This window comes from Sinohyriopsis cumingii, chromosome 1, assembly GCF_028554795.1.
Source record: "Sinohyriopsis cumingii isolate HCF-2022 chromosome 1, ASM2855479v2, whole genome shotgun sequence".
Lineage (NCBI taxonomy): Eukaryota > Metazoa > Mollusca > Bivalvia > Unionida > Unionidae > Sinohyriopsis > Sinohyriopsis cumingii.
In genome coordinates, this window is record NC_142961.1 from 53967899 (window position 1) to 53982220 (window position 14322).

A 14322-nucleotide genomic window follows, 5' to 3' on the forward strand; every position below is an offset into this window, starting at 1 on the left:
TTTGAATAAGCTTGTACAATTTGGGACCCCACTCCCAGGTTTTACAGGATAAAATTGAGCAAAATCCCAAAGCAAGCAGCCATGTTTGTTTCATCCAATTTTAACTTTACCACAGTAAGTATGACCTCAGTACTGAATTGGAAACTATTTTAAAAAAGCGTAGCATGGAAAATAGATTATAATTTTTCTACAAAGGTATAAAAAAACAAAGCAAAAATACCATGCTACAATTTAATTGAACCAAAAATAACCAGTAGAAATCAATATGAATATACTTTTTATATTAACTGATAGTTACAAATTTATTTGTTCTAAAATAAGTTTTTGTTGTACAGGTTGATGTTACAAAGTGCAAAAATGTCATTGTGAATTTAACCAGTTTTGCTTCTAATTCTACTCTTGAGCAAGACTGCATAAAATGATGTAGCAAACCAAATACACTGAAGTGGCAGCTGTTTGTATTTAGCTATTGTTCTTGTCCGATATATTCCTATTTCTTCAAATTCTGTGGCCAATTGTTGTGACTGGCTGAGACAGAAAGTCAATGCCAAAATGCATGAAGTATTCCATATGCTTGTGATACAGGAATGATTTTAGACCTCATCATGTAATTGATCATTTTTGCAAATAATCTAGTAGCCTATGAAAGTACAGGCTGCATATGTTTCTTGGAAAAGCTTGCAACAAAACTTTTTCCCTCTTTATTTGTCATCCACTGTGTGTTATATCATCTCCCATCAATTGTCTGTCATCACATGACAGATGATTAAAACTGATCAAAATACAAGGTAGTTTGATGAAACCTTTGATCTTGACACGTCTCAACAGAATCTTTCACAAGTTCTACAGTTCTCAAACAACATAAGTTAAAGATCAAATGACACAACACTAAAGTCAGCGGTCACAATTACTGAAACTTTAAAATCATAAATGGAGTTCACATTTAAATAGACTGAAGATATGAATTCAGATGAGATCGGACAGATGCTATATCCATATCCTGAGAATCTTCACAGAAAACATGTGCTGTGGCTGTGTCAAGACTGTTTATTTCTTTTCTTTCACTTGATCTCAAGCTTTTATTCTCAATGCCCTTCTCTGTTTCCATCTGATTACTAGCAGACAGCTCCTTTTTAAATGCTCTATCCTCTATCATGGGAAGCACAGATTTAATGCTGTAAATATAAAAAAATACAAAAATGTATAGCCTTACAACAAAACTGCTGCTGGTGCCTTACTAAAACCTGACATTTGGCTTTTAAAGAAACCATTGCAAGGAGTGTGTCATCTAATGTTAAACTGTTGTGCCCAATTATAATCCTTGCATTCCAGTCATGAGCCAAGCTCTAATACTGGTATTTCAATGTACCAAATTCTAATTCCAGTATTACAATGTGCCAAATTCTAATACTGGTATTCCAATCATGTGCCAAATTCTAATACAGGTATTCCATTTATGAAAAGAGGAGATATGCCTATTTAATACTCGTAACAATTTACCTAAAAAAGATATACACTATTCAATTTATGACCTTGACCATTTAATTTATCATCCCCAAGAATGCACCATACATATTGTGAAGCTAGATCAAAGTTTGGTGCCTATACACAGATGACCATCCATTCAGAAGTAATGTTAACAATACTGTCAAGACTGATGGTATGTTCAGTTAGATCTGCACCAAACCTAGTTCAATATGACCAGCCATTCAGAGAGGAGTGATACCAAGATTTCAAGATGGATTTCCACAGGGTACCATTCTCATCTGGGATCAACTAGACATTAGAATAAAATTGTGTGCCAAGGTTTTGCCTTTCTTAACTGTAGTTTCAGAGCAGCCATAACAATTGTTAGCAGATAAATGACACCAGCCAGCCAGAACAAGGGTCATTACATTCTGATCTTTAACTAGTAGAGTGAAAAAAAGATACCCAAATCAAAATTTTATGTAGGCTAAATGGCAAGACACATTTGTTGCAGATGATTAAATAAATGTGTGTGTGTGTGTGTGTATGATTTGGATTTCTGATGTAGCTTTAACAATTTTTTAGTCATATCACTATGATGTCTGCATTGTGGCAGTTTATAGTAATGTCTAGCACTGGGGCATCATACCGGAGACATGTAGCATGATGTCTTACCCAGTCACATTATCCTGACACGAAGGCAAACAAGTCTTAACACTAACATCTTAATGCTGAGTACCAAGTGTGAGGCAGTTGCTACTACCATTTTTATAAGTCTTTGGTATGACTTGGCCAGTGTTCAAACCAGCATTTGATGCAGACGCTATAACCACTTGGGGTAATGAAGCAGTTGATGATTAAAAACGGATTTAATTCTGTAAAATGTAGCAGTGGCTGGAAAATGTTGAAAATTGCTTTTGCTCCAAAATGTTGTCTGAATTCCAAATTAATGTTTCTGTCCATGAATATCAAAGATGAGCATATTTTACTTCCAGTAAATAATAATATGAATAAGTAATTCCACCCAAATGAAATACTGGACACAACAATAAGCCTCATTTTGCTTCAAGATGTTAAGGCAAGAATGAGTAATTTCTCAGATAAACAATATTATATAAAAACGTAAGACACAAAAAAGAGAACCAGGATGAAGGTAAAAAGTTCAAGTCTAGAAAATTTTAAGTTGTCAACAAGACAAGGTCTTTTACTAAAATAATAATAACGAACATGGGGATACATCGGGTTATTCACTGGGGGAATTCCAATGTTCTAGACTCTGATTAAGATAAACATGTTACATTATTAATGATCTGAATATCTAACCCACAATCACTGAGAAATATACAGCTATGTATTCTATTGTTTATTGTTACTGGTCAGGCAAACAATGAAATTGAATTTAGACAAGGTCAAGTACTAAATACAATACATACAATCATGGAGAAAAAACTAGCAATACAAATTAAATGCACATAACAGCACAACACCCTTATCACAGCAAGAGTACCAAAAACTATATTATATGACATTGAAGCCAAGCTATATAGAGAAACCAAAGTTTTTCTTTCAGTCTGAGTGAACTTTACCCTGTTGCTATTGACCCCAAATAAATAGGTACCATTTTTGTCTCAAATGCAAGCCATCTACAAAGTTTGGTCATAGTTTATGGCACAGGATTTGAGTTATTCTGTGGAAACTATTTTCCTTTTTGGAGTTCCTCTGGTGTTTGTCTCTGACTTTTTAACCCAATAGGCGTCTTCCTTGTCTAAAATGAAAGCCCTCTGCAACATGCAGTTATGGCACATGGTACAGATTTAGTTTTGTGGAAATAATTTTTCCATCTTTCAGCCCAAGTGACCTTGAAATATAACATTTTGACCCCAAAATAGTGTCTTCCTTGTCTCCAGTGCAAGATGTTGGCAAACTTCAGTGAAATTAGGTCATAGAGAACACAGGATGTCATGTAAAACCATTCTTCTTCTTAGGTTTCTTTCTTAAATCAAATGTACGCCATTTACAAAGTTGGGTCAAGGTTTTGTGTGGAAACAGTTTTCCTTCTTTCAGTATGTGATCCAGATGTTTGTTCTTTCACACCCAAGAGTAATAGATGAACATAAAAGCAAAATCAAACATGATATGCTCCATCTAACATTAGATTTTTGTATGTTAGAAACTGTACATCATAGTCTACATAGAAGACCATCTCTAACTAGTGCATCTGTGAAAGAGGAATGCTATTCGCAGTTAAACTTTCCAAAATAATGACTATGCATTGCGCATTATGATAAGTTACTCTCAAGAGTAGGTATTAGAAAAAACAAATGCATGCATTCATGAAACCTCAGATATAGCGGCTAATCATAGTAGTTACTGATACATCTTATACAGTGGTCATACTGGCTATCAATTGAAGGTTACTGATAGCCCAAGGCTTTCACACTGACTTCTAGGAGTAGACAGTAATAACAGTGTCTGTTACTTGTGACTTGTATTTTTAGTGAAATTCAAAATGGATATATTCTTGGATATTGTTATTGTGATTCAACAAAAGACTGCTTGCACATCATTACTATTCAGACAATCTCAGGCACATCAACACTTCCAGCACTGGATTTATTTTGGAATACCACTAAATGTTTATTTATAGCTTTGACCATTAGGAATTATGTTACAAATTCTAAGATTATTTGGGATTTAATTTGCAATACTGTAATTTATTTTAACATTTTTACTTTGTATTTTAGGGAAATATATTATTTTTTGAATTATACAAAAAAACATGTTCGTTTTTCTCTTTTCTATTACTTTGGTTAAGATCATAGAGTTGTAACAGAATAATATTCATTTAAATTGTTTTTTGTCTTTTGTGCCCTGTCACTGGGGCCTACAATTCATAGGTCAAGATCACATTTACATAAATTTATTTCTTATGATAATTAAATATTCTGAAACTATAAAAATTATTTACAGATGTGAGTCATTTTTTTAATTACATTGTGGTTTCATATTTTCCAGAATTATACAGTAAAGTGTATATAAGATGCATTTTGCAATACAAACCTCTGGCATTTTGGCATCATGGAAAATATCAAATCACTGTATTCCACTAAGAATGTATTCTGTAAAAGATGAGAGAGAGAGAATTGAAATCTGTTTGAATAAAAGAATGTTGGCAAACAATGGGTTTTTTTTCTATTGTTTTGGAAAGGAATGAAGAAAAAAGTTTCTTAAGAAAAAAGATGGCATGTATATCAGACAGCACGTTATTGAAACAATTACTATGGTAATAGAGTATAGGATGCCATTTCAATTGAACCTTAAGTCATATACAAAAGACCCATTCTGGTTTTCCCATCATACCTTAATTTTTTAAAAGAACCTCATATTTTGCATTTAATAAGAAAATAATGACTATATTGGATTCAGTATACATGCATGTATATAACTGCATTTTACAGCATCTCAAAACAATAGTGACAATATGGTGCCAACTAAAGTTGAAATTCAAAATATGGATTGCATAAAAATTTAGGAAGATAAATTGTTCCAATAAATGTAAAATGAAGTATAAGAAGATAAAATATAAAATGTAAAGATGTTAAGAGTCTGTAAGATGAAATAAAAGACAAACATAAAATTCTTAAAACATCATCAAAATTTGTTTTATAAACTGAACTGAATTTTCCCTCAAAAAGTAAAAGATTTTTTTTGGGTGGTACACCATAATTCAGATTCTTCATAGAGTTCACATCAAAATGCTTCTGTCTAACAGGAAGTCAATACACTCTACCAGAATGTGTTCCACTGTCAGTGGGCATTAGTATGTTGTGCATTCCTGATGATCTTCACCCTTCAAAAGATATGCATAAGCCAGGTATGTGTATCCACTAAAATATCACCATATCTCTGCAACTGGTTCTATGCCAGGTATCTCCAATATAGACGATCTCAAGTGGTTCTATGCCAGGTATCTCCAATATAGAGGATCTCAAATGGTTTTATGCCAGGTATCTCCAATAGAGAGGATCTCAAATGGTTTTATGCCAGGTATCTCCAATATAGAGGATCTCAAATGGTTTTATGCCAGGTATCTCCAATAGAGAGGATCTCAAATGGTTTTATGCCAGGTATCTCCAATATAGAGGATCTCAAATGGTTTTATGCCAGGTATCTCCAATATAGAGGATCTCAAATGGTTCTATGCCAGGTATCTCCAATATAGAGGATCTCAAATGGTTTTATGCCAGGTATCTCCAGTATAGAGGATCTCAAATGGTTTTATGCCAGGTATCTCCAATAGAGAGGATCTCAAATGGTTCTATGCCAGGTATCTCCAATATAGAGGGTCTCAAATGGCTCTATGCCAGGTATCTCCAATATAGAGGATCTCAAATGGTTTTATGCCAGGTATCTCCAATAGAGAGGATCTCAAATGGTTTTATGCCAGGTATCTCCAATATAGAGGATCTCAAATGGTTTGGCTCACAAAAGCTGGACATGACTCAATGAGTTTCATAATTTTAATATTAAATCATTAACTATTTGAGATTCATTTTATCACATAGTTTTTATTTCATTGGAAATTATTTAGTTAGAAAGAAGAATGAATAATTTCACTTATTCTGACAGATGGTGCACCTTTCATTTTTTGTGGATCAAATATAGTCCCAAACAAAGTTGAACTAGTAAAAGTAGATTTTACTTTTTGTACAAACTATAAATCAAAGAATAAGTGTCCAGCCAAATAAACAGAACATTTTATAATGACAAAATCATTTTTCAAAACAGAAAGATCAATGCGTGTAATGACACACTGTTCAATATGGTACACAGTACGCCTAGAGTACACATTTACCCTAAAATGTTACTTTCTCAAGTAAACATTACATTGTTGTGATTTTCATGTGAAACAGGATTACTGGATGCAGAAATTTCCATACTTACTGTAATGTTTTTGTGACTGGATATTTGCAGTATTTGATTCAGAACAGCAGATTGTACAGAAAACATAAATTTCTTTTTTAATCGGATTTGCATTACATATTTACAGCATAAATAAGCTGCGGTTGGAGAAAGTCCCTGTCAGTTGGGAGACCGATTTATATCCATATTCTTCTGTGAACAGAGGTGAGTTTATTTACTTCTGTAAGTTAACATTTAAGCCATGCTTGTATATAGGTGGATTCTGTGTTACAGATATACTGCCCCCCTCCACCCACACCCCATACACTCATTATCAAATAAGCAATATCCTTAGTTTTACTTCTTGTTGCTGTTCTTGTTTTGGAGTTTTATGCGACTTTTCTTATGATGATATTGTTGTACATGAAATAATAAACCCCTGTAAATTGTCCATATTCAGACAGCTGAGATAATTTTTCCTCAATTTCCTTTCACAAGTTGAAAAATGGCCACCAAAATGTTCATTGAAAACAAAACACTCCAGAAGGTCGGGTTAAAAAGGTTTTCTCAAGATCACAGCAAATCAGTACAGAGAATACTGCATGACAATTTCATGGGCTTTTTTGGACCAATCAGAATCACATGAAGTGATATGTTCACGTTATAATATCAATAATATTAAACTGAACACACTATCGGCAAAGTGTACCAATTATGTGATAAAAAAAATTTAAGTACTGAAAATATTTTTGTGGAGATTTCATTCCACATATTTTGCCAGGTATGACAAACATATTGATCGAGACACTATCTGAAATCAGTAAATGGAATCTTTCAGTTGGAAAAACAGTCAATGTAGGGCATCTTCAGCTGCTCTGTATTCAATTCATTAGCATTTATCCCAATATGACAAGGCAACCAGCAGTACAGAATAAATTTCCCTGATTAAATAATGGTCTTTTCAACTTATGTCCCTCAGGGATGAAATATCTTTAAGAAAAGTTAGTTTATGGTAGAAAATAAGCTCTAAAAGTGTGGTCTCCTCCCCAACAGGAAGAAGACAACAATCATGAATTCAATGTAATTTGCAGAAATGCATATACACAAGTGTAGACTTCCAAAAATTGAACTGATTTGCTTCTGTCCATTTCTGAGCTCTATTTAAGCTAATATACAGTTGATGTTCATGTATACTCTATGTTCCACAGCAATCAAAAGGTCACTGACATATAGTGAAGTTCCTGGATTAGGGCAATTCACAATGCTGTCAATTTTGATGCTGAATAGGGTGACTGACAATATGCTGCCCTGAGGTAGACCTATCTCCTCAGGGCAACTTTCAGAATGGGCACTGTCTACTGCAACACTGAAATTTCTATCTTTAAAAAAATTGGAGATAAAGTTTGGTTGGCAGCCACTTATACCTATGCTGAACTAGTCATTAATTAAGCTGTGCTCCATTTGGCATCACAAACTTTCTCGAAGTAAAAAAGATGGCAACTATATGTCTATTTTTTGTTTATGGACACTTCTCTAAAAATGCTTCAAATCTGACAACATGTGTCAGTTGTGTTCATCTGATGTCTGAATCCTCACTGAATGTCTGATAATAGTTTGTTGGATTCAAGATACCAGACCAGTCATTCATATGTCATCCATTCCATAGCTTTGAAATTCAATTTGTTAATGATATGGAGTATTTGTATCAAATGAGACAGTCATAAAAAAATGTACTAAATGAATCAAATAAATTTTGTATTTTAAAGCTTGGTTATGAAAAACAGTTAAGTGATTTAATTAGCAGTATATCAAATGTCAAGTGATGCCCTGATGTTCAATAGGTTTCTTTGCCATTTTTGAGTTTCTGACTTTCTAGATTCTGCTCCAAGTGGTTTGCCATTTGACAGTGGGTCAATTGCTTTCAGTTTCATCAACATTGGAGGATGAGCAGGTTGATTTCTACTTGAGACAGTCAATCAACTGCCTCCTCATTGATAGATGAAGCTCTTCAAGTGTTCTGACCATTTTAGAAGTATCTTTTCTTTGTCAGTGAGCAGTGTTGCACTGTCAGCATTCAGTATTGGAGATAAGCTTGATGAATGTGGCCAGTAGATTGTCTACAAAGCATCACTTTATTTCTTTGTCTTTCCTGTTTTTCGAGGACTAAATCTCATCTGCCTTACTGCTTGTCTTTGCACTGGACAGTCCTCTTGATGTTGTTGAAGGCTGCCTTCTTAGATGATGAACTACTTTCTTTTAAACATGCCTTATGTAACCAATGTTTCTCATTCAGAAGTCTCTGCAAGGTAGCATCATTCTCATGCAACCAATCTTGATGTTTATATGTAGTGGGACTGTAGGTTTTAAGTGCAGTTGAGTACATAGTAGTTTTCCTCAACATGTTAGAGTTATACTAATTGTATCCAGTTGGTTGCACAGTTCTTCGACAAGTGCCTGTTTCACATTCTCCTTTTTCAATTTTGTGACATTTAGCTTGTGGGCACTTTTGGGCATGGAGTCTGTGGTCAGTACATCATTTGGCATTTTTCATGACCTTCATCACTCGGATATCCTGCCTGTCTCTTCTCTTGATGATGACACAGTAAGATTCCAGTGCCTGAAACAAGGATGCATCCAAGACATCATGTTGTGGTTTGGCATTTAAAGATTGTGTTCAACCCATTTCCTCAGAAGGCAGAGTCTGTTGTTGTTGCATCTGCCAAAGCCATTTTTGGCAGCATCACCTGATTGACCATGTCTGGTTATCTGTGCCAACTCTGACACTGAAATCACCAAGGATGATGAACTTGTCTGCTTTTGGTACTTCTGCAATGAAATACATATAGTCTCGGTAAAAGTTGCCCTTGCTCGTATCTGGGTTGGTCATTGTAGGTGCATAGGCACTGATGATAGTTGCATGCCTTTTTTCAGACAATGGGAGTCTCATTTGCAATAGTCTTTCATTAACACCCTTTGGGAACATGCTAAACAGCAGTGATTTGATGGCTAAACCCAACAACAGATTCATGTCACTCTTCTTTATTTGGCCAGTGCAGAAGGTGTAGCTGGATCCTACTTTGGCAAGTTGTCCTTCCTCAGCTAGGTTTGCTATATGGATGTTGAACCTGGCCAGTTCTCTACCAGCAAGAGCTCTTCTTCTCTCTGGTCTATCAGCTGGTGTCCATTTGGGTGAATATGCTCCAGGCACCAATGATGATTTGCATCACCTCTGTATTCTTGTTCGGTTTTCAACTGCTAAGGTGGGAGCCCCAACATGTATAGTATGCAGCCTGGGGTTAAGGTGAAGCCACTTCCTCAGGCTACAGAGGAGAGAAGTGTGATCCTAAAATGGGCTGCTCAGTCACCCAAGAGGTCCCCGAGTTCCACTGATGCTTTAGTCCAGTGAAAAGTGACCCTATGCTTGAAGCTGCCTGTGTGCATATCTGCAGCTACAGCTCCGAGTATATCCACACCTGCTGCTTTGCCACTTGCCCACTGCCACAAAATTTGAAAGTATCTGGTGAGGATAGTGACTAGTGTCATGAGTTGAATTTGAGTGTGAGAAAGTTATGTAGAGTGACACTCACTCTCTTATTCAGGCCTGTCTGAATCCAGTGGCATGACAATTTTTGAGGCATCTGGTGACAAGTCAGGATGCAGTGGATAGATGTCAGTTCCTACTGCACCTGAGCTGATGCCCTGCACTGTTTAAACAGGTCTTGACATCTGCCTTTATAGCCTAGGGATGATCATATCTGCTCGGCTACCTAATCCACCATAAAGGGCTTTAAGAAAGAGCCAACCTACACCAAGAAAGCCTTAAGTTGAGCTCACCATCAAAGTAAAAGGCTAAACCCTCAATCATGTGGACAAGTCCACCTATGTTGGCAACATACTGTCGTGTGCAGTCAACATTAATGATGAAACCAATGCCAGAACAATTATGCAAATGCCATGTGGAGTCCACATCGATGATAAAACTAATGCCAGAACTGCTACAGCAAGTGTGGCAGATTATGTGCAAACTTGTGAGACCACAGAGGCATCAGTCTACAAACAAAACGTAAGGTCAACAGAGCTGGTGTGTTGCTGACCTGGCTGTATGCTTTTGAAGCCCGGATGGTGTACAAATGCCAAGCCAAGAAGCTTAATAATTTTCACCTTGGCTACCTTAAGATGCTAATGAGGATAAGATGGCATAATTGGGTTCCAGACAATGAGGTCTCACATGTGCAGGCATTTCAAGTATCCAAACTTTGCTGACAAAATCACAGTTGAGATGGGAAGGCCAAGTCACCAGGGTGTCAGAAGCACAACTACCAAAAAGGAGAAGATCTTATATGGTGAGCCGAAAGAGGGAAAGTGATATCAGGGTGGTCAGAAGAAACGCTTCAAAGATTCCCTCAAGTCATCCTTGGAAAACTTCAATGGAGGAAAATTGCAGAGGCAGCGCAGAAGCTTAAGCAGTGTAAATCTTGGAACTACAGTATGTTCTCTACTGATCAAGGAAACCCAATCAACATCTGTCAAGTGTGCCATAGACAATTCAGAGCACAAATTGGCCAGATCAGAAACTCACATAAATGACACCAGTTAGTGATGTCATAGATATCTTCAAAGTCAAAGGAGTAAAAACAACATCACATGACATTTAAAGCTAATATCTTGTGACTTAGTATACTAAATAAGAATAATTAGACTACCCAGGCATGGCTCTTCTATACTGTGCAGTCACAGCGAGCTAAGCATAATACAAGACTAAATAATAATAATTACATTTGTAAAATAACTTTCATTTACTCTAAAACCTCTCAATGAACCATACGATGTTGTCCCTTGTAGACAAGTGTCATTCATGAAAAAGTTAAACAATTTTGTGAAATATTTTTTTGTTAAATTTTAAGAGCTGGTGCTTGTTATATGTGAGTGTTCACAAAGGCAACTTTCATTGTACCTGTATCAAGGCATCCAAGGTGATCTGATACATTAAGATATGTTGTCTGGAGTTGTCCTGGAACTCTGATAACAGAGCTAAAGCTTTCAACCATTGCTTGTGTCTAAGTAAAAGCTTTTGTGCTTTTAGTTTGCTTCCATCTTGCTCACTGAAAATAGATAAAAATAGCAAAATGCTATCTATACCCGATGAATATAAAAACGAATGGCTAAATATGTAGCAACATCTACTCTTCCAAAATTACTAAGAACATTTTAAATGTACATTTCTTTCTTTGCCTCAGCTGCAGTTGCAGAAACTCTTACACAGTATATTGAAAGACCAAGGCTCTTAGCCTTTACCATGGTAGAAACTGGATAATTATCCAGATAATAAAACCACCAGCACTGGATGGACAATCACTAACTCTGCCACATACCAGCTCCAAGAACTGAACCTGGTGCAACAGAGATGTAAAGAGTGGTACTATTGTGCTATCCTGACAAAACAGGCCCCTGATACCAGCTCTAATGGCACAGTAGTTAGCATGCCAGACTAAAAAGCTGTGGGTTAAAATTTTGCCCAGAACACCATGGGTAGGCTGTTGTGGTGTGTCTTTGAGCAATACACTTTACTCCCATTGACTAAATAGTCTGTCATAAACTGATCTGCCTTTACACATTAGATGACAGATCATCCAAGCTGAGATAACTACACCCTACTCATTAGCATAGTACATGATATAAAATCACAGTATTTAATAGTGAAACTAATTCTGTGTGAATTGGTGCTAGCTTTTTAATGCCTTATGAAATGGTTGCAGAATGTTTATGACATTAAATTTTGTACTTTATGTACAGTGGGAGTTGAATAAGCTATGGAGATGAGGCCTATAAAAATCTATATCAAGCTGCAAATCATGTTATGTTGGTATCTTTCTACACTGTCTGCTCATTCTGCTATAAGTGATATGAGAATACTATACACCTTAGTAGGGTCTGACCATCTTCCTACTTTAATGACTATTAAGACTGATCTACTTCCCAGATTTGATCCTTGCCCCAATGAACTCTAAACTTGAAATACAACATCAATTTGGTCAGACCTTACTTCTGATGAAAAAATGAATTGTACTCAGACATCTGCATTCTTAGTAAACAAGATTGAGATCCCACATTGTGTTGCGAACTGTAATGACCATGGCTGCACTAATCATATGCATATGAAACAGATAAATGGATTATACACTGATATAGTAAAAGCTTTGTCAGACTCTGGTAATAGCTTCACTAATAAACCCAAACATGGTCACCGGGTTATACCAAGCTGGAATGACTGTGTCAAAGAACTACAGGACTTTGCACTAAATGCTTACCTTATGTGGTGTGATAACGGTAAACCTCGTCATGGCCATCTCAGTAACCAAATGCGCCAAACTAAAGCACACTTTAAGTATGCTCTTAGATTATGTAAGAAGCAGGAAGTAAAACATAGAGCAGACTCACTAGCAAAAAAAATTTGAAAATATTGACCAACGTGAATTCTGGAAGCAAGTTAAACAAAATACTATCACAACTTCCAATAAACTACCAATTTGCATTGATGGGAACCATGGTCAGAATAATATATGCAACAAGTGAAAAAATCATTTTGAAGACTTACTCAATAGTGTTAAAAATGAATCGAATAAGAAGCATGTGCTTTCAGCATTGAATACCCATTCTGCTCGTATTGAGGTAATTACATTATCTGAGATCCAAAGTGCAATAACAAGACAAAAAGGGGGTAAATGTCCAGGGTCAGATTATTTATGTGGAACATTTTAAATTTTCAGATACTAGACTTCATGTTCTATTGATGATTCTATTTAACTGTATGTTTGTACATAACTTTGATTGTACCGCTACTAAAAAGCAAAATTGGTAACCTGGTGGACAAAAATAACTACAGACCTATAGCTATTATGACTATTATATCAAAAATATTTCAATGCAACATACTGCAAAGGTGTGAAGTCACAATCTCCGATAATCAGTTTGGTTTTAAAAAGCAGCATTCAACAGATTTATGCCTATATGCCTTTAAGGAAACTGTCAGCTATTATGCAGAACATGGCAGCCCAGTGTTTGCATGCTTCTTAGATGCTAGTAAGGCATTTAATAGGGTCAACCACTGGACACTCTTTAAAAAGTTGATTGATATTAAAATACCTGAATACATAGTTCATATTTTAGTTAACTGGTAAGGCAAACAGTTGTATTATGTGCGATGGGGAAGTGTAATATCCAGCACTTTCCAGGTAACCAATGGGGTGAGGCAGGAGGGTATTCTTTCCCCTTTGTTATTTAATATATATATATATATATATATATATATATATATATATATATATATATATATATAGACGAGTTAAATCGTAAGCTGGGTCAATGTTATGTGGGGTAATGTCTGCCACCAAATGTGCTGTTTCTTAACAATTTTAGTTTGGCTGATGGTAAGTCCTTCTATCACGGGTTTAAGGAGATTATTAAAGATATGTGAACAATACACATTTTTTATGATATCTATGGTGGCGCTATACAGTTTCGCATTTTGCATAGGGTTAGGATTTTAAAGAAAAAGAATTTCCCTGGCTTTCCTCACTGGTTATACTGGCTATTTAAAAAAGACCTTGTATATCTTAGTTATAATGCAAAGAACCTTTAATTCCCTTTATTTTGGTGTATGATTGATGGGTGTACTATGGGTTATAGAGTATACAGCTTGGCCTTACTTCAAATGTGCACCTTTCAAAAAAGTGCTAGCTCTACTTGGTCATTTTCACTTCCTGAACTTCAGAGGTCAATTGTATAAAAAAGAGCCGATAACTTTTTTTACATTTTACATATTTGGTAATTCATTCATTGCACTTTCAGAAGCTGGTATTGTCTAGTCTGGCAAAATTCATTTTCCCTATTTTAATAGCTGCTATGTACAGTGCACTTTAGACTAATTCAGACTGATTTTTTAACACAAGGGAG

General features: G+C 35.7%; 1 protein-coding gene across 1 annotated transcript in view; it reads right to left on the minus strand.

The window, feature by feature from the left end:
* Positions 1-217: 217 nt before the first annotated feature.
* Positions 218-14322, minus strand: part of LOC149806886 (uncharacterized) — a 79530-nt gene continuing 65425 nt past the window's right edge. The window contains exons 13-15 of the mRNA XM_089959129.1: positions 11324-11471; positions 4528-4586; positions 218-1175 (exon numbers count right to left, since the gene is read on the minus strand). Coding sequence (XP_089815255.1) covers positions 944-1175; positions 4528-4586; positions 11324-11471 — 439 coding nt within the window. The 3' untranslated portion in view covers positions 218-943. The remainder of the gene's footprint in view (positions 1176-4527; positions 4587-11323; positions 11472-14322) is intronic.